At 43.1% G+C, this 25,031-nt stretch overlaps 1 protein-coding gene across 5 annotated transcripts in view; it reads right to left on the reverse strand.

Moving 5' to 3' along the window:
- Positions 1-25,031, reverse strand: part of INPP4B (inositol polyphosphate-4-phosphatase type II B) — a 1,184,089-nt gene that overhangs the window by 248,593 nt on the left and 910,465 nt on the right. For all 5 annotated transcript variants that reach the window (XM_069743998.1, XM_069744002.1, XM_069744000.1 and 2 more), the window contains 2 exons: positions 23,230-23,334; positions 14,891-14,999 (listed from right to left, as the gene is read on the reverse strand). In XM_069743998.1, the coding sequence (XP_069600099.1) occupies positions 14,891-14,999; positions 23,230-23,334 (214 nt within the window). The remainder of the gene's footprint in view (positions 1-14,890; positions 15,000-23,229; positions 23,335-25,031) is intronic.

Raw genomic sequence — 25,031 nt, forward strand, 5'->3', positions numbered from 1 at the left:
CATCACATTTTTTTTGTGTGTGTCACCACGATTGAACTGAACTTACTCTACTGTTTGATTTGATTGAAAGGAGAAAAATGCCCAGACAGTGCATCAATCATCCGAACAGATTCTGCTATGTGTGTGGTTCTTTTACATCAAAATGCCAAGTAGGTTCTATCACTCATGAAATTAAAAAAATGTAACAGATGTACTTTAAGTGTCCACTTGGTGATCAAGACAAAAGCTGGGCACCTCATGTGATATGCTCAAGTTGTTCAAATGGAATTTGTGACTGGTTGAATATTTGAAGAAAGTGGCTATGCCATGTGCTATTCCCATGATTTGGAGAGAACCCAAAAATCATAGTGATGACTAGGGTTGAGCGAAAGGGGTCGTTCATTTTCAAAAGTCGCCGACTTTTGGCAAAGTCGGGTTTCATGAAACCCGATCCGACCCCTGTGCGGGGTCGGCCATGCGGTACGCGACTTTCGCGCCAAAGTCGCGTTTCAATGACGCGAAAAGCACCATTTCTCAGCCAATGAAGGTAAACGCAGAGTGTGGGCAGCGTGATGACATAGGTCCTGGTCCCCACCATCTTAGAGAAGGGCATTGCAGTGATTGGCTTGCTGTCTGCGGCGTCACAGGGGCTATAAAGGGGCGTTCCCGCCGACCGCCATGTTACTGCTGCTGATCTGAGCTTAGGGAGAGGTTGCTGCCGCTTCGTCAGAAGCAGGGATAGCGTTAGGCAGGGTCCATTAACCACCAAACCGCTTGTGCTGTAGCGATTTCCACTGCCCAACACCACCTTCGGTGTGCAGGGACAGTGGAAGCTACATTTTTTTTTTTTCCCTCAGCGCTGTAGCTCATTGGGCTGCCCTAGAAGGCTCCCTGATAGCTGCATTGCTGTGTGTACGCCGCTGTGCAAACCAACTGCTTTTTTCAAAGCACAAATCCTCTTGTTCCTTCCTTTCTGCACAGCTATCTTTTTGGTTTGTACACACTTTTTATTTAATTTGTGCATCAGTCCACTCCTTATTGCTGCCTGCCATACCTGGCTGAGATTACTGCAGAGAGATAGTAATTGAAGGACACTCCCTGTTTTTTTTTTTTTTTCTGGGAGATTAAGATTGACATTTCTGCTAGAGTGCCATCCCTGTCTGTGTCATCTCTCACTCAGTGGGCCATAGAAAGCCTATTTATTTTTTTGCTTGATTTGGGTTATAAAATCTACCTGAAAAAATCACTACATCAATCAGTGGGAGAAAAATATTGGCCTCAGGGCTTGTGTGCCACTCTTGACTCCTGTGTGCATCATCACTCACTCAGTGGGCCATAGAAAGCCTATTTATTTTTTTGCTTGATTTTGGTTCTAAAATCTACCTGAAAAAATCACTACATCAATCAGTGGGAGAAAAATATTGGCCTCAGGGCTTGTGTGCCACTCCTGACTCCTGTGTGCATCATCACTCACTCAGTGGGCCATAGAAAGCCCATTTTTTTTTTTTTTGCTTTATTTGGGTTCTAAATTCTACCTGAAAAAATCAATAAATCAATCAGTGGGAGATTAATATTGGCCTTTGGGCTTGTGTGCCAGTCCTAAGCGTGCCATCTCTCTCTCTCAGATAGTGGGCCATAGAAAGCCTATTAATTTATTTTTTTTTTTAATGGGTTTATAAATTTTCCCTGGAAAAAAAAAAAGAGTGGGAGATTAATATTGGCCTCTGGGCTTGTGTGCCAGTCCTGAGCGTGCCATCTCTCTCACAAATAGTGGGCCATAGAAAGCCTATTTATTTATTTTTTTTTTGGTTTTATAAATTCTCCCTTAAAAAAAAAGGGAGATTAATATTGGCCTTTGGGCTTGTGTGCCAGTCCTAAGCGTGCCATCTCTCTCTCTCAGATAGTGGGCCATAGAAAGCCTATTTATTTATTTATTTTTTTAATGGGTTTATAAATTTTCCCTGGAAAAAAAAAAAAAAGTGGGAGATTAATAATGGCCTCTGGGCTTGTGTGCCAGTCCTGAGCGTGCCATCTCTCTCACAAATAGTGGGCCATAGAAAGCCTATTTATTTATTTTTTTTTTTGTTTTATAAATTCTCCCTTAAAAAAAAGGGGAGATTAATATTGGCCTTTGGGCTTGTGTGCCAGTCCTAAGCGTGCCATCTCTCTCTGTCTCTCAGATAGTGGGCCATAGAAAGCCTATTTATTATTTTTTTTATTGGGTTTATAAATTTTCCCTGGAACAAAAAAAAAAAAGTGGGAGATAAATATTGGCCTCTGGGCTTGTGTGCCACTCCTGACTCCTGTGTGCGTCATCTCTCACTCAGTGGGCCATAGAAAGCCTTTTTTTGTTTTATTTGTTTTCTAAATTCTCCCTGAAAAAATCATTTTATTTTCTTTGGTTTCTAAATTCTTCCTGAAAAAATCATTTTATTCTATTTTTTTTTTCCTAAAGTCTCCCTGAAAAAAAAAACAAAAAACAAATCAGTGGGAAATTAATATTGCCCTTTCTGCTTGTGTGCCAGTCTTGACTCCTGGGTGTGCCATCTCTCTCTCTCTCTCCAATTGTGGGCCATAGAAAGCCTATTATTTTTTTAGCTTGATTTGGGTTCCAAAATCTACCTGAAAAAATCACTACATCAATCAGTGGGAGATAAATATTGGCCTCTGGGCTTGTGTGCCACTCCTGACTCCTGTGTGCATCATCTCTCACTCAGTGGGCCATAGAAAGCCTTTTTTTGTTTTATTTGTTTTCTAAATTCTCCCTGAAAAAATCATTTTATTTTATTTGGTTTCTAAATTCTTCCTCAAAAAATCATTTTATTCTATTTTTTTTTTTTCCTAAAGTCTCCCTGAAAAAAAAAAAAAAAAAACAAATCAGTGGGAGATTAATATTGCCCTTTCTGCTTGTGTGCCAGTCTTGACTCCTGGGTGTGCCATCTCTCTCTCTCTCTCCAATTGTGGGCCATAGAAAGCGTATTATTTTTTTTAGCTTGATTTGGGTTCCAAAATCTACCTGAAAAAATCACTACATCAATCAGTGGGAGATAAATATTGGCCTCTGGGCTTGTGTGCCACTCCTGACTCCTGTGTGCGTCATCTCTCACTCAGTGGGCCATAGAAAGCCTTTTTTTGTTTTATTTGTTTTCTAAATTCTCCCTGAAAAAATCATTTTATTTTATTTGGTTTCTAAATTCTTCCTGAAAAAATCATTTTATTCTATTATTTTTTTTCCTAAAGGCTCCCTTAAAAAAAAAAAAATCAAATCAGTGGGAGATTAATATTTACATTTGTGCTTCAGTGACAGTCCTGCGTGTGTGGCATGTCTCTCATTTGTTGCCACCAACAACAGAGTGTGTAACATTGTGCCTGATTTTCGTTGTGGTCTCACTCACCTGTAAAGGGGTAGCTAAATCATACTGAAGTTATAGCTCACCGTGTAATTTGTGTGACAGCAACAAATACCGTTAGTTTGTTTACGTTTTTAAACGCTCCCTTTTCTGGGAGTAGGAAAACCGCTTTTAAAGCCGGAGCAGCAAGAGCAAGTTTTGGCTTATCTTGCTGACTCAGCCTCTAGCTCTTTTGCCTCCTCTCGTGAAACTGGTAAATGTCAAAGCAGCGCGTCGTTAGTGGATGTTCACGGTCAGGGACAAGTCGCTTCCTTGTCCTCTTCAGCAAAAACAACAACAGAGAAGAATGCAGCAGGCGACACAACGGGTTACTCCATGGAGCTCTTTACACATACCGTCCCTGGCTTAGAAAGTGAAGCAGTTAACAGTCCATGCCCATTACAAGTTGAATCTGACATGGAGTGCACTGATGCACAGCCACAGCCAGACTACTATGCTGGTCCTTTGACTCAGACCACAACATTGCCCTCGCAGGGTGCTGATCAAGAATCAGACCCTGATGAGACTATGTTGCCCCATCACGAACGCTATACCACCGACCGACACGGTGACACAGACGAAGTTGCACACGAGCTACAAGAAGAGGTAATAGATGACCCAGTTCTTGACCCCGATTGGCAGCCATTGGGGGAACAGGGTGCAGGCGGCAGCAGTTCTGAAGCGGAGGAGGAGGGGCCGCAGCAGGCATCAACATCGCAACAGGTTCCATCTGCCGGGCCCGTATCTTGCCCAAAACGCGTGGCAAAGCCAAAACCTGTTGGAGGACAGCGTGGCCATCCGGTTAAAGCTCAGTCTGCAATGCCTGAAAAGGTATCCGATGCTAGAAAGAGTGCAGTCTGGCATTTTTTTAAACAACATCCAATTGATCAGCGCAAAGTCATCTGTCAAAAATGTTCAACTACCTTAAGCAGAGGACAGAATCTGAAAAGTCTCAATACAAGTTGCATGCATAGACATTTAACCACCATGCATTTGCAAGCCTGGACTAACCACCAAACGTCCCTTAAGGTTGTAGCACCCTCGGCCAATGAAGCTAGTCAGCAACGCCACATCCCTTCCGGCAGTGTAGGGCCACCATTTTCCACACCACCTGCAGTATCTGTGCAGGTTTCTTTGCCAGGCCAAAGCAGTCAGGGTCAGGGAATCACCAGTTTCGTAGTAGGAAACACTGCATCTAGGGCACCGGTGGCAACAATACCATCTCCCACCGTCTCTCAGTCTGCCATGTCCACCGGCACCCCCGCTAGTTCCACGATCTCCAGCTCTCCAGTCCAGCTCACCCTACATGAGACTATGGTTAGAAAAAGGAAGTACTTAGCCTCGCATCCGCGTACACAGGGTTTGAACGCACACATAGCTAGACTAATCTCGTTAGAGATGATGCCCTACCGGTTAGTTGAAAGCGAAGCTTTCAAAGCCCTGATGGACTACGCTGTACCACGCTACGAGCTACCCAGTCGACACTTTTTTTCCAGAAAAGCCATCCCAGCCCTCCACCAGCATGTTAAAGAGCGCATCGTCCATGCACTCAGGCAATCTGTGAGCACAAAGGTGCACCTGACAACAGATGCATGGACCAGTAGGCATGGCCAGGGACGTTACGTGTCCATCACGGCACACTGGGTAAATGTGGTGGATGCAGGGTCCACAGGGGACAGCAAGTTTGGGACAGTTCTGCCTAGCCCACGGTCTAGGAAACAATTGGCTGTAGCCGTTCGCACCCCCTCCTCCTCCTCTTCGTCCTCCTGCAGAAGCGAGAGCTCGTCCACAGACCACAGTCGCACAACCACTCCATCCGCAGCTGCCACTGTTGCACACCAGGTCTCCCATTATGGGGCAGCTACTGGCAAACGTCAGCAGGCTGTATTGGCTATGAAGTGTTTGGGCGACAACAGACACACCGCGGAAGTTCTGTCCGAGTTCTTGCAGAAAGAAACGCAGTCGTGGCTGGGCACTGTAGATCTTGAGGCAGGCAAGGTAGTGAGTGATAACGGAAGGAATTTCATGGCTGCCATCTCCCTTTCCCAACTGAAACACATTCCTTGCCTGGCTCACACCTTAAACCTGGTGGTGCAGTGCTTCCTGAAAAGTTATCCGGGGTTATCCGACCTGCTCCTCAAAGTGCATGGACTTTGCTCACATATCCGCCGTTCGCCCGTACACTCCAGCCGTATGCAGACCTATCAGCGTTCTTTGAACCTTCCCCAGCATCGCCTAATCATAGACGTTGCAACAAGGTGGAACTCAACACTGCACATGCTTCAGAGACTGTGTGAACAGAGGCGGGCTGTTATGTTTTTGTGGGAGGATACACATACACGGGCAGGCAGTAGGATGGCAGACATGGAGTTGTCAGGTGTGCAGTGGTCGAAGATTCAAGACATGTGCCAAGTCCTTCAGTGTTTTGAGGAATGCACACGGCTGGTTAGTGCAGACAACGCCATAATAAGCATGAGCATCCCCCTAATGCGTCTGCTGATGCAAAGTTTGACGCACATAAAGGATCAGGCGTCTGCAGCTGAGGAAGAGGAAAGCCTTGATGACAGTCAGCCATTGTCTGGCCAGGGCAGTGTACAGGACGAGGTAGCGGGCGAAGAGGAGGAGGAGGACGAGGAGGATGATGGGGATGATTATATTTTTAATGAGGAAGCTTTTCCGGGGCCACTGGAAATTGGTGGCGCGGCAAGGCCGGGTTCTGGTTTTTTGAGGGACACAAGTGACGTGGATTTGCCTGAAACTGCCCCTCAACCAAGCACAACCGCAGATTTGAGAACTGGAACTTTGGCCCACATGGCGGATTATGCCTTACGTATCCTCAAAAGGGACACACGCATAACTAAAATGATGAATGATGACGATTACTGGTTGGCCTGCCTCCTTGATCCTCGCTATAAAGGCAAATTGCAAAATATAATGCCACATGAGAACTTGGAACTAATATTAGCAACCAAACAATCAACTCTTGTTGACCGTTTGCTTCTGGCATTCCCTGCACACAGCGCCCGTGATCGTTCTCACACGAGCTGCAGGGGCCAGCAGACCAGAGGAGTTAGAGGGGCAGAAATCAGAAGTGGCGTTGGCCAGAGGGGTTTTCTGACCAGGTTGTGGAGTGATTTTGCTATGACCGCAGACAGGACAGGTACTGCAGCATCAATTCAAAGTGACAGGAGACAACATTTGTCCAGTATGGTTACAAACTATTTTTCATCCCTTATCGATGTTCTCCCTCAACCGTCATTCCCATTTGATTACTGGGCATCAAAATTAGACACCTGGCCAGAATTGGCAGAATATGCATTGCAGGAGCTTGCTTGCCCGGCAGCTAGTGTCCTATCAGAAAGAGTATTCAGTGCTGCAGGTTCAATACTAACAGAAAAAAGGACTCGTCTGGCTACCCAAAATGTAGATGATCTAACCTTCATTAAAATGAACCACAACTGGATTTCGAAATCTTTTGCCCCACCTTGCCCGGCTGACACCTAGCTTTCCTATGAAAAGGTCTTGCCTGTGGACTATTCTGAATGCCTTTTCCAATCTCGTAATTTTCTGCACCTGATTGTCCAGCATACGACATGTTTACACCTCACTAAATGGCCAAACTCCCCACACGGGGCCGTGGTATCGACACTTGACGACAGCACCTGTGAGAGTGCAGTTTGTCTGAAGAGGTGGGTGAGCCCACTTTTGGTCGACGGCACTGCCACTGGGTCCCTCCTAGTACAATAAAGTGTCTCTGGCGGTGGTGGTGCGCACCCAACGTCAGACACACCGTTGTAATATGAGGGGCCCTGGGCCTGTACCGCCGGCCACAAGACAGTTTCCCCCCACCCCAGCTCAAACAGTGCTCTACCACTTGCAAAATTATCTCACAGCTCCACCAATGTTTAGTCTATGCGCTGACATCCTTCAATGCCTGCCACTGACAATACCATTGTATTGACATTTTTGTTATGTTAGGCCTTCGATGCCTGTCTGTGGTCACTCCTTCCACTAGGCCTCCACTGACCACACCACTGCTGCCCGTGTACCCCTGGAACCAATTTAAAATTGCCTACAGCCATGTGTTATTATTTTAGGCCTTCGATGCCTGTCTGCGGTCACTCCTTCCACTAGGCCTCCACTGACCACACCACTGCTGCCCGTGTACCCCTGGAACCAATTTAAAATTGCCTACAGCCATGTGTTATTATTTTAGGCCTTCGATGCCTGTCTGCGGTCACTCCTTCCACTAGGCCTCCACTGACCACACCACTGCTGCCCGTGTACCCCTGGAACCAATTTAAAATTGCCTACAGCCATGTGTTATTATTTTAGGCCTTCGATGCCTGTCTGCGGTCACTCCTTCCACTAGGCCTCCACTGACCACACCACTGCTGCCCGTGTACCCCTGGAACCAATTTAAAATTGCCTACAGCCATGTGTTATTATTTTAGGCCTTCGATGCCTGTCTGCGGTCACTCCTTCCACTAGGCCTCCACTGACCACACCACTGCTGCCCGTGTACCCCTGGAACCAATTTAAAATTGCCTACAGCCATGTGTTATTATTTTAGGCCTTCGATGCCTGTCTGCGGTCACTCCTTCCACTAGGCCTCCACTGACCACACCACTGCTGCCCGTGTACCCCTGGAACCAATTTAAAATTGCCTACAGCCATGTGTTATTATTTTAGGCCTTCGATGCCTGTCTGCGGTCACTCCTTCCACTAGGCCTCCACTGACCACACCACTGCTGCCCGTGTACCCCTGGAAACAATTTAAAATTGCCTACAGCCATGTGTTATTATTTTAGGCCTTCGATGCCTGTCTGCGGTCACTCCTTCCACTAGGCCTCCACTGACCACACCACTGCTGCCCGTGTACCCCTGGAACCAATTTAAAATTGCCTACAGCCATGTGTTATTATTTTAGGCCTTCGATGCCTGTCTGCGGTGACTCCTTCCACTAGGCCTCCACTGACCACACCACTGCTGCCCGTGTACCCCTGGAACCAATTTAAAATTGCCTACAGCCATGTGTTATTATTTTAGGCCTTCGATGCCTGTCTGCGGTGACTCCTTCCACTAGGCCTCCACTGACCACACCACTGCTGCCCGTGTACCCCTGGAACCAATTTAAAATTGTCTACAGCCATGTGTTATTATTTTAGGCCTTCAATGCCTGTCTGCGGTCACTCCTTCCACTAGGCCTCCACTGACCACACCACTGCTGCCCGTGTACCCCTGGAACCAACATCAGAAAATATAAAAATAAGTATTTTGCTTATAAAAAAGAAAATACTGGAGAGATATCAAATGCAGACATTTTAACATTAAAAACAAACACATACAACAAAAATCTGGTACAGTACTAAAAATGGCCACCAGCTACAATAACTTTCTCCTGCAAGTAGTTAACTGAAAGGTTTTTTCAATTTTAAACACAGATATGGCATCCACCGAGTGTTGTCCTGTCGCGTCTTCTTTATATTATTGCCAAGAAGATGCAAAACAATGAAAATAATAAAATCATTATTTACCAAAAAAATAGAGTAAGTCAAAACCACATTGCAAATAAACATTCATTACAAATAAAGAAGCAGGGCGCGTCCGAGGGTGAGTATATACCTAATAAGAATATAATCACCCTCGGACGCGCCCTGCTTCTTTACGACAGCCTTCCTTCCTAAGAATCAGCCCTTCCGTGGTGTAGAGAGAGGGTTTGTTACACTCCAAGGTGTTCCCCAGGTTGCCTTTCCTGAGCTTCGATCTTCCGGCTCTTGTTTAGTAGTTGTTGGAAACTACGCTGCATTAGGCCTACAAATTGGGTATGGGGTGTAGAGAGATGGTGTGTTACACTCCAAGGTGTTCCCCAGGTTTCCTCTCCATTGCTTCGATCTTCCGGCTCTCGTTTAGTAGTTGTTGGAAACTACGCTGCATTAGGCCAACAAATTGGGTATGGGGTGTAGAGAGATGGTGTGTTACACTCCAAGGTGTTCCCCAGGTTTCCTCTCCATTGCTTCGATCTTCCGGCTCTCGTTTAGTAGTTGTTGGAAACTACGCTGCATTGGGCCTACAAATTGGGTATGGGGTGTAGAGAGATGGTGTGTTCCACTCCAAGGTGTTCTCCAGGTTGCCTTTCCTGAGCTTCGATCTTCCGGCTCTCGTTTAGTAGTTGTTGGAAACTACGCTGCATTAGGCCTACAAATTGGGTATGGGGTGTAGAGAGATGGTGTGTTCCACTGTAGAGAGATGGTGTGTTCCACTCCAAGGTGTTCCCCAGGTTTCCTCGCCAATGCTTCGATCATCATGCTCTCGTTTAGTAGTTGTTGGAAACTACGCTGCATTAGGCCTACAAATTGGGTATGGGGTGTAGAGAGATGGTGTGTTACACTCCAAGGTGTTCCCCAGGTTTCCTCTCCATTGCTTCGATCTTCCGGCTCTCGTTTAGTAGTTGTTGGAAACTACGCTGCATTAGGCCTACAAATTGGGTATGGGGTGTAGAGAGATGGTGTGTTACACTCCAAGGTGTTCCCCAGGTTTCCTCTCCATTGCTTCGATCTTCCGGCTCTCGTTTAGTAGTTGTTGGAAACTACGCTGCATTAGGCCTACAAATTGGGTATGGGGTGTAGAGAGATGGTGTGTTACACTCCAAGGTGTTCCCCAGGTTTCCTCTCCATTGCTTCGATCTTCCGGCTCTCGTTTAGTAGTTGTTGGAAACTACGCTGCATTAGGCCTACAAATTGGGTATGGGGTGTAGAGAGATGGTGTGTTACACTCCAAGGTGTTCCCCAGGTTTCCTCTCCATTGCTTCGATCTTCCGGCTCTCGTTTAGTAGTTGTTGGAAACTACGCTGCATTAGGCCTACAAATTGGGTATGGGGTGTAGAGAGATGGTGTGTTCCACTGTAGAGAGATGGTGTGTTCCACTCCAAGGTGTTCCCCAGGTTTCCTCGCCAATGCTTCGATCATCATGCTCTCGTTTAGTAGTTGTTGGAAACTACGCTGCATTAGACCTACAAATTGGGTATGGGGTGTAGAGAGATGGTGTGTTCCACTCCAAGGTGTTCTCCAGGTTGCCTTTCCTGAACTTCCATCTTCAGGCTCTCATTAAATTGTGGTTAAACGGAACAACTGCATTTGGCGTACTAGTTGGTTTGGGGCCTACTATCGGTGTCTGCCGCTCCTTGCTGTTCTCCTGGTTTCCTGTCCTGAAATTCCGTTTTCAGGCGCTCGTTAAGTAGTTGTTAATGTTAGACTGCATTTGGCCTACTAGTTGGGTTGGGGCCTACTATCGGTGTCTGCCACTCCTTGCTGTTCTCCTCCACTGAACAAAGCTGTGCCGCCTGTTTACTACTGTTGCCAATTTTGAACTGCATTTCGACTACTTACTGATTTGGGCCTACTCTCTGTGTCAGCCTCTCATTCCAGTTGTCCTCCACTGCAATGCCCCCTGATTAGTCCTGTGTTACCAATTTTGAACTGCATTTAGCCCACTTTATTCTTTGGGCCTATATCTGTGTTTCCTCCTCATCCTGCCCATTGCCCAGCCAGTGATAGATGAGTCTGCTGGTACATTGACCCATAACGCAACATTTCCCGTGCACGCTACACTGCAAGATTGTGACCCTGCTGAAAGTCAGGTCCCCCTTCCCGCATACCATACCACCTTACACGGGGACAAACAGGAAGGTGCAGATGAAAGTGCAGGTTCCTTCATCAGGTGGGGGGAGGAATACTAGTTGGCGACGTCACTGGCACAGGGCCTCTCATGGTACGCAAAAGTGTTGCTGCCGGTGGGAGGCGCCCCCGCCGTGCAAACACACCGCTGTACTTTGAGGGGCCCTGTGCCAGTGCCAATGCCAACGAGTGGGCCCCCCCTGCTTGCTCAGGTTCACAGCACTTGCAAAGTTGAAATACTTACCTCTCCCTGCTCCACTGCCGTGACGTGGTCCAGATTTCCTGGGCCCACTAATTACTTGAACCAGCCCTACCCACCACAACTTTAGCCAAATGACCCCCAATTTCAAATGCCTTCCAATTATTATAAGGTAAATTACGCTTGACAAGCTTCATTAAGAAGAATGGATGGTTTTGACATTAAAATGGGCACTCTAGGTGTTTTCCTGGCCCCCACTCACTGCCGACTATGCTGCCCCATTGACTTGCATTGGGTTTCGTGTTTCGGTCGATCCCGACTTTACGTCATAATCGGCCGATTTCACTCGACCCGACTTTTGAGATAGTCGGGTTTCGCGAAACCCGGCTCGACTCTAAAAAGGTCAAGGTCGCTCAACTCTAGTGATGACTGCTACTTTAGCTTTATCAAACTGAAGGGCTTTTCTACAAAGAACAAACATAAGATTAATTACCCTGAACTTGAATCTGCGATTAGGCAAGTTCCACATGATGGTACCTTGCAAGTTCCTGTACCAACATTGTCTGGATTGGATGAAAATAAAGTAGAATATGAAGACTATGAAGCTGAAGCTATGGTGAAGACATGGAGACCTCTAGTCAAGATGAGTATGTTCCTGATGGAGCAGCCAGAACGCTTTACTCAACATGAATTAAATGATCTCATCAGAGACCTTTCATTGTCAAAAGATAAAGCTAAACTTCATACATCTAGGTTAAAACAGAAGAATCTTCTTCATGATGATGTCAAAGTGTGTTATTACCGAAACAGAAGTAACACTTTAACACAATTTTTCACAGTTGATGGACTAATGGTGTACTATAACAATGTGAATGGCCTCTTTGAAGAACTGAATCAAGAGTATTTTGTTGCAGATTGGCGATTGTTTATTGACTCATCCTAGAGAAGTTTGAAAGCAGTGTTGCTTCACAATGGAAATGTGAAACCATCGATCCCTATTGCTCACTCATGTCATCTAAAGGTAAGTTATGAAAATCAGTCAGTTGTTTTGGATGCTATACAATATAAGCATCATCAATGGAAGATCTGTGGAGATTTGAAAGTGATTGGTCTGCTAATGGGAATGCAAGGAATTTTCACAAACTATTGTTCCTTCTTGTGTTTATGGGAGAGTAGAAATACAGTAGAGCATTATGTTCGTCATGATTGGGAACAGAGAAACATCTATGCTCCAGGTAGAGACAATGTATAGCATAATCCTTTAGTTGCTCCAACCAAAATCTTTCTTCCTCCACTACATAAAAAGTTGAGAGTTTTGACTTTGTGAAAACCATGACAAAGACAAATTCACAAGGATTCCAGTACAGTTCACAGAAATTTTCCATCATTTCACCAGCAAAACTGAAGGAAGGGGTATTTGCGGTATTTGTTTTTCCTCAGATCAGAGAGCTTATGAGAGATGGTGTGTTTGAAGGAACTTTAAATGATAAGGAATTGAGATCTTGGAAAAGTTTCAAGTGGATCTGTGAAAACTTCTTAGAAAAAAAAATCTGCATACCAATTTTTCAAATCAGGACAAAAAGATGATTCAGAAAAGTACAAAGTCACCTGTGATGATTCCAAAACATATTTTTTGTAGACCTGTGTAATAGAAGCTTCAAATCATATGATGCAATGACAATGACGAAACTACTTGGACTTACATCTACAGCTACCTCTACAATATGTTCCTGTGTGGCTCTCTAAAGCCTGCAGCAGCAATAAAAGACAGAGTCTACGGTTCCAATTTCTGACTGGTGTACCATGGGGAAAAGGCTCGGGTTATACAGTATGTCTGTACTTCTGCAGATGGCTCTGCTGTAACACTGTCTTGGGATTTTCTAATTGATAACATCTAGTCAAAACCGGTGGAAGCTAGTAGGACTACTTTTTCAAGAACATAAGAAATATATTTTGTATTTTTCGAGCAAAAATAAATGATAGAACATATGACAACCCATGAGATCTGTAATCAAAATAACTGATTGAAATGGCTTTTAAAATAACTATTTAGGCTTGAACCATATTGGATCATTCACTATGAAGATGCATTTTAAAATGTATTACTTTAAGGTTCACACGACTGTATAAAAATTGGTTTCAACCAGAAAAGTGGGATGATTTTTTATCGCACTTGTCATTCGTGTGCAGTCCGTATGCAATCCTTTTTTAACAGCAGCAGCTGTTAATAATATGTCCCCCTATAGTTTCTCATTTTGAAATGGTACAGAATTGCACTATATCCGTAAAAATTGGATGCTGCATGGGAAATCCAATTTTTCTTATTCACTCAGACTTGAATTTGCGAGTCTCATCTGATTTTCGGAAGAAACTAATGCATGCTGCAATTATTTTTTTTTACACAAAGATTCGGTCAGTGAATAAAATCGCTCATCTGCTCTGCCTTAGTTAAAATTATTGGTCGATGTGCTTACCGTTATTATCACAGTCAGCACTTGGACGGAAAATATGGTGAACAAGCCATAACATGAAGAAAAGAGTAGTGTGCTGTGTTTTTTAAATAGATAAAATGACAGTAAATAAACTGACCGTGCTACAGTCCGTGGAGTCGGCTGGGCTCTGCTTGTGTAGTTAATGGATTCATTTACTGAGCGAGAACCATAGAAATTAACAACTGAGCAAAGAAGTTTCCAAGATCTAGTACTGTATATATTTCCTGCTCTTTTTTACACTTTTCTATTAATTCGATCCTTAGAAAATCTACTTTTGCAAATCATAATACTTTCTCAAGCAATGCCATCTCTAGAAACCTCACATCTTATTTACAGATATGCATAAATCATTTTTATTAAAGAAGTATTTAGGAAACTATTAATTATCAGCTAATCGCAGGATAGGTAATAAGTTCTAAATTGGTGGGAGTCTGACCATGGTGACGTCCACAAATTGCCAAAATGGGCATGTTTTTCCTTAACTGAATAGAGTGGCAGACCACAAGTTTGACCACCGCTTCATTCTTGCTTTATGGCACGGCCTGAGATAGCCCCGAGGTCTTGTTATGACAATTGATCACAATCTCAGTGTTTGTACCCTGCCAGTCTAAAAGTCATTACCTTTATATGTGAGATAAATCTGCACAAAATTTTAGAGCCAATTTATAGGAGGCAAGTTATAGCTTGGTGATCTTCTCTTGGAGTGACATGTCCAGCTTGATTTGTTCCAAAATTGATTTGTTTGTTTTCTTGCCATCCATGGTACTGATAAAATCCTTCACCAACACCACATTTCTAAGGCATTGTTTCTTCTTCTATCTTGTTTCTTTATTGTGTCTCAATTCTATCAAAATAGTGGCGGAGAAGACCCGGGTGGACCTATCTAGGCTTGCACAATGTCGACCTTCCAAAAGATCGTTCATCCATCAAGTTGCCAAGGCTCAGAATCAAGCCAAAGACCAGCAAATAAATACAATACACTTTAGATTGAAAATACAAGATGGTGTTCACTGGAAAACATTTTCTCGCTTCCAATAGAGTATTTCACTGGCAGATTTAATTGAATTTAATGAAGTAATATATTACTAAAAAAAATAAGCAAAACAAAGGCTTTTATAATTAATTCATCATTTTGTAGTTAATTACAGTACTTACTTTCGTTTTTCTGCTTCAAATCTAGTGAGCAGTCTCTTGAGGCCACCACTTTTAAATCCCTGAGAATGTGCTGCTGGGGCACCAATGGTAATAACATCATACAGGGCATCTGGAGAAATAAAGACATGAGCACTTGAATTGAACCCAGTTATGAAGCAATATGATAAAGCTCCTGGTCATGAAAGGGGAACTTTGTGGACGCATTCAATTAACAAGTGATTAATTAAAAAGAACAGCGGGTGTTGGAGTCTGGAGAAAGCTAGTTAATCTTTCCAAGTAAGCACAACTAACTAGATTTTAATAGTCCCCATATCCCAAGTTACAGCTTTGTTTTGCATCACGGTGTGAACCAATATGTTATAGTTTTCTCTTTAAATATAGATAGGTTTGAATTATGCATTAATTAAATGTAAATGAGACACAGCTAAGTATGCATATTTGTCATTACGTGTAACGCTGCCTTGTGTCTTTCATAATGCATGATGGTAAAGGATACAGCATTATTGCAAAATAAACTATGTTCCTACAAGGCAATAAAGGTTTCCCTTAAACAAAATGAAAAATACTTCATGTGAATCATTACAGATTTTTTTTTTCTCCAATTATTACCTTTTTTAGGGCTGAAAGCCGAAAAACTTAACAATAAGATTTTTTAAATAATTCAGCTTAAATTATGATCACACTCTGCGGTCCTATAATAACACTTCTGAACACAATAAAGCAATGCAGCACTTACATAACAACCTATTTTACTATCATTGTTCTTTAAGGATTGTGGAAAACCATTCTTATGACTGGCATAAAGTAACAATACATAGTGAGGGAGTATATAAATTCATTCACTGAGATGAAATGCAAAACAAGAAAACTAAAGTTGTTATGGCTTGGAAGGGTTAACATTCCTTGATAATCCTAAAGAAAGTCCAAATAGTCTACAAGTTATTTTAGAAATATTTCAATATATAGCCAAGCATTATAATGAGCAAATATGGTGGCTAGGCACCCTGGTATCGTAGTGTTTTATTTGAAGTGTCACAAAGAGATAAAAGTTTGTATCACGATCATGCCACTTGCGGCCTTTTACGGACGCTGTGAGTGACAGCTCAGCCGCTCTCTGGAAAGCAGGGCTGTGATAGGTTGTCAACGCTGTGAGTGACAGCTCAGCTGCCCTATGGACAGCAGGGCCGTGACAGGTTGTCAACGCTGTGAGTGACAGCTCAGCCACCCTATGGATAGCAAGGGCATGACGGGTTGTCAGTGCTGTGAGTGACAGCTCAGCCACCCTATGGATAGCAAGGGCATGATGGGTTGTCAGTGCTGTGAGTGACAGCTCAGCCACCCTATGGACAGCAGGGGTGTGTTGGGCTGTCAGTGTAATGTTTGGGATTCCTCCTTGTTCGGATAATTACCAAGCTATTTAACTGGCTGGCAAAGTTAGATCATTGTTAGTTGTAGCTTTGCTCAAGAGGTGTGTGTATTCTCTTTGCTGCCAGTCTGGCATTCTGATCTTTACTGCTTGACCTGGGATTTTTCTTGACCATCCATTTGCCTAGCCATTTTGTCGTGATCCGATACCTTCTTGGAATTCTGACCTGCGGGGCAAAGTTTGACATATGTGCTCTACAACAAACTCCCTGCAGAATGGTGTGCATTTTCAATGAGAGGTTCCCTTTAAATCTACAGTATATACAATGTGTTTTTTGCACAATGAACTTTGAAGCAGGTTTTACACATCCATATCATACCTGCATGCTAACATTCTAAATTATTATTTTACATTCTAAATAATTCACTTTCTTCTTAATATTATTATTTATTATTATAGCGCCATTTATTCCATGGTGATTTACATGTGAAAAGGGGTATACATAATAAAAACGAGTACAGTAATGTTAAACTATACAAGTCACTTTTACTGGAGGAGAGAGGGCCTGGCCCATGACGGCTCACAGTCTACAAGGGATGGGGGAGGATAAAGTAGATGAGGGGAGAGCTGGTTGTGCAGCAGTTTGGTGGAACGAGGGTTACTGCAGGTTATAGGATTTTCGGAAGAGTTAGGTCTGTAGGTTCCTTTGGGTATATCTGGTTATTGTTGCATTTCCAGATCAACCCCACCACTAAGGGTTAATAATGTGTTTACTAATAGAGATAAAAATATTTGAGTGGAATTTAATTCTACTTAAAATTTACAAAACTCTGCATTCATCAAAATGCAGATTTACTGTAATTGATTTCCACGCAGATTCAGCAAGATTGTGGGTCAAAAAGGTCCATCACAAGGTTAAAAATATTTAAAGTGTATTCCCATCTAAAAATCCTATCCCAATATATATTAGGTGTAATAGCAATAATATTAGGACATACCTTAAATGTAGTATAGTTTTTCTAATTTGCTATGTCGCTTACTCCATGTGCAGGGCATTGCAGTAGCTTAAGTATCAATGGTTACGACCACTAACAACTAATTAACTGTCACTATATGAGTGGTCATAACCATGGATAGCTAAGCTATTTCAATGCCCTGTGAGGTAAGCAACATAGTGAATCAGAAGAACTATACTGCATTTATAATTGGAGGTATTTGCTAATATTATTATTCTTACACTTACATATTGGGATAGGATCTTGGAGATGGAAATACCCCTTTAACTTCACCTTTCTGCTCACTTCTACGGCCCATCCGTTCCTCATCATCATCTGGCTGGTCCTCGTTGCATGTTATTACTGTTGTCTGTCGTGACCTTACGTGTGCATGTGCACAAATGTTCCGGGGCTCATCAAAGCCAAAAGCTCCAGCCTAGCGTGAAAAGGCCTTGGATGTCAGCGCTCGAGATGCTGATGAGAAGATGCAACGATGACCAGACAGAGGACAGTGAGGATTGTAGGAGCTATTAAGGTGGGTATAATTATTGTTTTTTTTTTTTACATCTTACATTTATTATGCTCGGGGGTATTGAGAGACCCCAGGACATTAATAAGGGATACTCAACCGGCAGAGAATAACTTCACTGCAAATCATACTTCTCAGGAAAAGCTGTGTGAATAGGTGAATTCGACATTTTCCACTTGCCAGATCTGCTCATCTCAACTTAGTAATCATACAGTGAGTCTCCTTTATACGTAAATTGGTTAACACTAGAGAATTTGTAAAGTATACAAAATAAATAGAAAAACAAACAAAAGTGAAGCAAAAAAAAAAACCAGAGGAATAGTTTTTGGAATGAATGTTGACACTTGATTGACTACTCTGGTCAACTGCTCCACTTTTCTTTAGCAGTAGGTTTGAGAAATTTTCCTCAACGTCGCCGAAGCCTCACTTGATAGATGTAGATTTATTTGTGACTTTTATTGAGGTTAATCATGCATTTGTGACAAGAGATGATTATTCACAGAATATTGTATTCACCAGAAAGGATCTAGGGTACAGAATCATTAGTTTAGCACAAATAACCACTTCATGATATGGAGCCATTCTATATAACTATGTCAAAACATTTTACGATGCAGAGTCTAAAGAGTAATGTAACCATCAACAACTTTTGTCATGTATTATAAAACACTGCAAATGTACCATCTCCAACTTGACAGGTGCTTTCTTCTCCCGGTGATATGCTCTGAGTGCTGCGGAGAGTGATCATATCTTTATGACACTCACAGCTCCTGTTACTGTTACATGTCATTTGCATAATGCATGAAGATGAAGAGAAGAATTCCGAACAATCAGAGCGACACCAAGCAAACCGGAGGTTACTTTTCCTGTCAGCAGGAGACGAGGCAACACGGCTCGTTTCCTTTACTGAAGATTTCCTCATTATGGATTTACATTTTTGCCATTTTATTCTTTGTGTCATATTCATTACTTGATACACAAGCCTTGATTAAACTCTATAAAAATACAGGAAATTGCAGGAAAGGAAAGTCCTTTCTGCATATTGGCCTGTAATGGGCTACTGAAACGCTGATTTACTCAGACTCTTTACAGAACGTTGTAGAAATGGGCATATAAAAGTGAAGCATGGTTCCAAGGCTACGCGAGAATAGAGTGCAATAAACTGGAGGTTTCCTCAATTACTATCTAGGGCAGCATCATTTGTCTAAGGATGTGTAAGTCACTCCTCCCTGCTGACCACTCTCAAGCATACTGGACTGAGGAGCTATGTTTCTTCTTCTTTATTAGTTTCTTGAGACGTATGTCTTAGAATAGAAATAATACATCTACTTCCACAGCTTTGGTGATGTACCACTTCCTTCTTCAGTGATATTATCCTTTTTAATTGGAGAGAGAAAATATGAACACACGCAACTGGAGCGCCCCCAGACGCAAGGCTGTGGGGTACTCTGTACCGGTCCTCTCTGTCTCGGTGCTGGGGCTGTCACGGTGGCTGGACCCGGTCCGTGACCCTGCTAAGGGGCGTCCAATAAAAGGGGTGATGAAAGTTGTCAAAGGTTCGTGACGCCACCTGTGGTATTCGGTCAGGGTGACCGACACTGCTTGGGGGTCCGCTGGGGTGATGGAATGGCAGCTAGATGGTATACCTTCCCACAGGTGAAGTATATCCCCAGGGCTTCCCAATAGTGTAGGTGGCGATGATGTGAGGCGCAGTTAATAACGAGGACACAGAGTTGCAGTCTCTTTACCTTTTTACTGAAGACTTCGGGATCCGCAATCCAGGGCACTGCTACCTGGGCTGGCTGAGTCCGGCCGGTCCGAAGGCACATCCAGAGTTCCTTTTGCAGGTGAAAATCAGTGCCTACCAACTAGCGCCTGTGTCTTGTAGTCCTTCCCTGCTCAGCATTCGGGATAGTCCTCACAACTTTCGTATTCGTTCTTTCTCTTCTCTGTCCTCCAAGTTTATCTGGCTAGGACGCACCCATATGACGGGTAGGCTCGGAGCTATTCTGGGACCCTAGAGATGCCCCTCTCCAACTTTGCCTCCTATGTCTGCTTAGGTGATGTAAGGTAGACAGCCAACCTATAATCAACTGTCCTGCCGCTGTTTGAAGTAATGCTTGAAGTCTGTTACTTCCTCGGCGTTCCAGCCACCGGCTACGCGCCTCAGTAGGATGTTGCCGATCTCGGGGCACGACTCCTACTGGTTATCTCCTTGTGCTGCGATTTCATTTCTCACTTCTCCACAATATCCTTCGCTTCGTGTCCTTCCTTGAGATGCCGCCGCAAGGTAGTGCAGGCACGGCTATGTAACAATCTGTCCTTTCTGCTAGGTACCTGCCAGGAACCCACCCCTGACAAGTCCTCCCTGGAGCTCTCCCCTCTTCTGCCTAACTTCGTGTCCAACCCCCAGTTTTACCAGAGTGTGAGGAGTGGCCTAATACATAGAACCTTTTGCTCCCCCTGGTGGCCGGAGTGTGAAGTATAATGTGTGACTGTGATACCTGGTCAGGTGAACTCCTTTAGTGCAATCAGACATAACATCACTCCCCTTAGTGGCAGAGCAACATTACTGCAACGACCAGGACTCTGGGGCGCTGCACAACAGTCATAGAAGCACATAATTCATAGACATGTTAAAGATATTCAAATGCTGAAAAATGGAAGCTTAATTTTCAATACATCTTGATTTATTCAGAATTAAGTATGACACTCAAAAACACACACACCTTGGTATGCAATCAATAAGGTTTTCTGAGGAATGTTCTGGCACACTGAATGCGCTTGGTCATGCAAATTATCAAGATCCACTGGTGGCATCTCCCTTTGCCTACCAGTGAAGTCCCAGATGTGCATGATGAGAGACAAGTTGCTCACAGTAGAACAAGCAACTTGCGGACTAGAGTTCATGTGTTGAAAAATGGCTCATGGAACACTTTGAAAGAATATGCATATCACTGGCTCCATGATTGTGAAGGAAAGCAATTTTATCAGCTCACCAGCTCACCCTCTGTAATAGGAAATGCATGGCAAGGTTAAGTCCATAGTGTAATCCAAAGATACGGGAAGCCAGCATCAATGAATAAAAAACACTTTATTTTCTTCTTTGTTAAAGAGAACCTGTCAGCAGGATTTAGCTCAGTAACCTACAGACAGTGTCAGGTCGGCACCGTTATACTGATTACAATGATACCTGGGTTGATGAAATCCGTCTTGTGGTTGTTGTTTAATCTTTATTTGTAGTTTTCAGTTAATGAGATTCTTGTGCTCCGGGGCAGCCTGTGGAGGTCATCATGTTGTGTTCAGATTACATATTCATCCTTATGTGCTTATGGCAGGTCATTGATCCCTCAGTGACAAGGCCCCCTTTTTACATACTGATTATTATAAAAAAAGAAAATCACCTTCAGCAGGTAGGCGGCTGCACCTGAGCTGCAGTATGATCGAATGTATAATGTGCATTAAATTGTTTTATTTAGTCAGATACATTGATTATGAAAAAAAAAAAAAATTTCATAATGGCGCCGGCCGTGCTTTCGAAGTAGCTTTCTATCCAATAGATGCTACGGCAATCCGATAGATGCTACGGCACAGGCGGCGCCATTATGCTCTTGTCTCCACCAAGATGGTGCTGATGGCTTTTGCGCAGTAGCATTTATCAGGTTCGCCGATGGATGCTACAATGCAGGCCTGAACAGTAGGAAATTGGGCCTGATACTAGGTTCAGCCAGCACCATCATGGAGGGTCTGTTACGATATTTGTTGTGGCAGTCATCTACAGTGGGGCAAAAAAGTATTTAGTCAGTCAGCAATAGTGCAAGTTCCACCACTTGATGAGAGGCGTCTGTAATTTACATCATAGGTAGACCTCAACTATGGGAGACAAACTGAGAAAAAAAAATCCAGAAAATCACATTGTCTGTTTTTTTTATCATTTTTTTTGCATATTATGGTGGAAAATAAGTATTTGGTCAGAAACAAACAATCAAGATTTCTGGCTCTCACAGACCTGTAACTTCTTCTTTAAGAGCACCTGTTTAAACTTGTTATCAGTATAAAAAGACACCTGTGCACACCCTCAAACAGTCTGACTCCAAACTCCACTATGGTGAAGACCAAAGAGCTGTCAAAGGACACCAGAAACAAAATTGTAGCCCTGCACCAGGCTGGGAAGACTGAATCTGCAATAGCCAACCAGCTTGGAGTGAAGAAATCAACAGTGGGAGCAATAATTAGAAAATGGAAGACATACAAGACCACTGATAATCTCCCTCGATCTGGGGCTCCACACAAAATCCCACCCCGTGGGTGAGCAAAAATCCCAGAACCACGTGGGGGGACCTAGTGAATGAACTGCAGAGAGCTGGGACCAATGTAACAAGGCCTACCATAAGTAACACACTACGCCACCATGGACTCAGATCCTGCAGTGCCAGACGTGTCCCACTGCTTAAGCCAGTACATGTCCGGGCCCGTCTGAAGTTTGCTAGAGAGCATTTGGATGATCCATAGGAGTTTTGGGAGAATGTCCTATGGTCTGATGAAACCAAACTGGAACTGTTTGGTAGAAACACAACTTGTCGTGTTTGGAGGAAAAAGAATACTGAGTTGCATCCATCAAACACCATACCTACTGTAAAGCATGGTGGTGGAAACATCATGCTTTGGGGCTGTTTCTCTGCAAAGGGGCCAGGACGACTGATCCGGGTACATGAAAGAATGAATGGGGCCATGTATCGTGAGATTTTGAGTGCAAATCTCCTTCCATCAGCAAGGACATTGAAGATGAAACGTGGCTGGGTCTTTCAACATGACAAAGATCCAAAGCACACCGCCAGGGCAACGAAGGAGTGGCTTCGTAAGAAGCATTTCAAGATCCTGGAGTGGCCTAGCCAGTCTCCAGATCTCAACCCTATAGAAAACCTTTGGAGGGAGTTGAAAGTCCGTGTTGCCAAGTGAAAAGCCAAAAACATCACTGCTCTAGAGGAGATCTGCATGGAGGAATGGGCCAACATACCAACAACAGTGTGTGGCAACCTTGTGAAGACTTACAGAAAACGTTTGACCTCTGTCATTGCCAACAAAGGATATATTACAAAGTATTGAGATGAAATTTTGTTTCTGACCAAATACTTATTTTCCACCATAATATGCAAATAAAATGTTAAAAAAACAGACAATGTGATTCTCTGGATTTTTTTTTCTCAGTTTGTCTCCCATAGTTGAGGTCTCCCTATGATGTAAATTACAGACGTCTCTCATCTTTTTAAGTGGTGGAACTTGCACTATTGCTGACTGACTAAATACTTTTTTGCCCCACTGTATCTTCTGTTCCTGCATCTGCTTGCCTCAGTCACATAATCTCGCTGATTGTGTAATAATTGAACTTCTCACTTTTACACTGCCATAGCTAATCTTTAGGACTTTCTTTTCAGATCAACAACATTACCTTTTAACTTTTGGCTGTGAACACGCATTCTTTGTAAATGGAGATTAATTGGAACAAATTCTAGACTCTTTTCTCCTTTCGTGCAGCTGGATTTGAAAGAAGACCCTGGGGAAAAAAAGCAAACGATTAGAAAAAAAACCTGAAAGCATCACCCCATTCGGCAGCAAGCAGATGGGTATTTTCCTTTTTTTTCATACTCCTTTCTTCTCTTACGTCTGAGCAGGGTGCATGCATTGTATCTTTCCAGTTCATCTTGCGATTTTATTATGTACTTGAATCTTAAAAAATGAAAGATTTTTATTGCAGCGTCGCAGCATGCACCTTCTCGGCAATCTACGGAGCAGTATTTAATGTGCAGATATGCTAATGTATTTTAAGTGACAGACAACCCCTGCTGCCTACAACAGGGACCCAGCATGGTGAAAATGATGGCACATTTATCACGTATTATGTTTTGGCTGCACTTAAAATATAGCATTATAGAAAGCCAAAAGCTGACGTACAACTCATTTTTATTGACCTGTCAAAGTAAGAATAATGAAGGCACAGACCTCACGTCTGTATTTCACATCTTGGTGTATTATCCTGCTCCCCGAGACCCTTTTGAGGTTTTTTTGCAGTGATACACTTTTACAAAATGTTTTTTCGGTGGTAATAAAAGAATGGTGCTGCTCCCAGATACCTGGCATGCATCCACCAGGCCCACTCTTACAAGTCTCACCCCCCGCTGCTGCAGTTTATGCACTCAGGGCATACATACTACTGTAACTCTATACAGTCAGCATAATCATAACATAATAGCTTCTTAGTAAATGCATTTCCTTGATGATGTCAACACTTTTAAAGACAACAATGAACACACTACTACCCATCCCTCTAAAAGCCTCCTGTCCCAGATCCCTTCGCTCAATTGCACATGCTCGCAGCTCTTTTAACCGTAGTGGCACCCTTGGGTCTAAACCAAATATTTACACGCCTAAGCCCCTACTTGCACAGAAAGGAGCCAACCACCACCTATGACAGATTGGATTGCGGTAGTATTTGTTTTTTTTCGTTCGTTCAAGAGATCTTGGGGATTCCAGTCAGCATTCATGTGAAGTGTAGGACAACACATGTTAACGTTCATATGCTGTGACTAGGGCATTTTTCGCCATTAGGATCAAAACGTGATTTGAAATTAGGAAATAAAAGAAGCGTTTAACGCTCCAGAGGATCTGAAATGTGAGGTATAAAATAAACATCATGAATAGAAATAAAAGATGGACTATTCAAGGTAGGAAAATCACTCGCTTGAGAACAAATGAGTCATAACAATTTGACGTCTGCCTCAACGTCGTGAAAACATCAATGTGGCTCAGAACTCAAGAAGATAAACTCTGTAGATTTTATTCTCTTTTCCTGTATTTTTATATATTTTATGTAAGTTATAAAAATCTTAGTCCTATTGAAGAAGAAAATTACCAAGACTAGGGAACTGCCTGTTTCAGGTATCATCCAATTAAGACCAATTTTTAAGTGGGCTCAAAATCTACTATATTGATTATAAATCCTTAAGATGGATCATTAGAGTCAGATTGGTGAAAGTCCGAAACCCGTCACTACCCACAGATCCTCTGTTTTCTGCTCCAGATGTAAAGAGAGCTCTGGGTAGCGGCCATGACATGAAAAGGAGCTGAGCCAATCAGTGTGAGTGCATGGTGTTGGATCTGACATGATATTGATGATCTCTCCTAAGGCTAAGCCAATGCATAAAAAGAACAAGAGTTATGTGAATAATGGCAGTATCATTCAAAATACAATGT

This window comes from Ranitomeya imitator, chromosome 1 (genome assembly GCF_032444005.1).
Source record: "Ranitomeya imitator isolate aRanImi1 chromosome 1, aRanImi1.pri, whole genome shotgun sequence".
In the NCBI taxonomy this organism is placed as follows: Eukaryota; Metazoa; Chordata; class Amphibia; order Anura; family Dendrobatidae; genus Ranitomeya; species Ranitomeya imitator.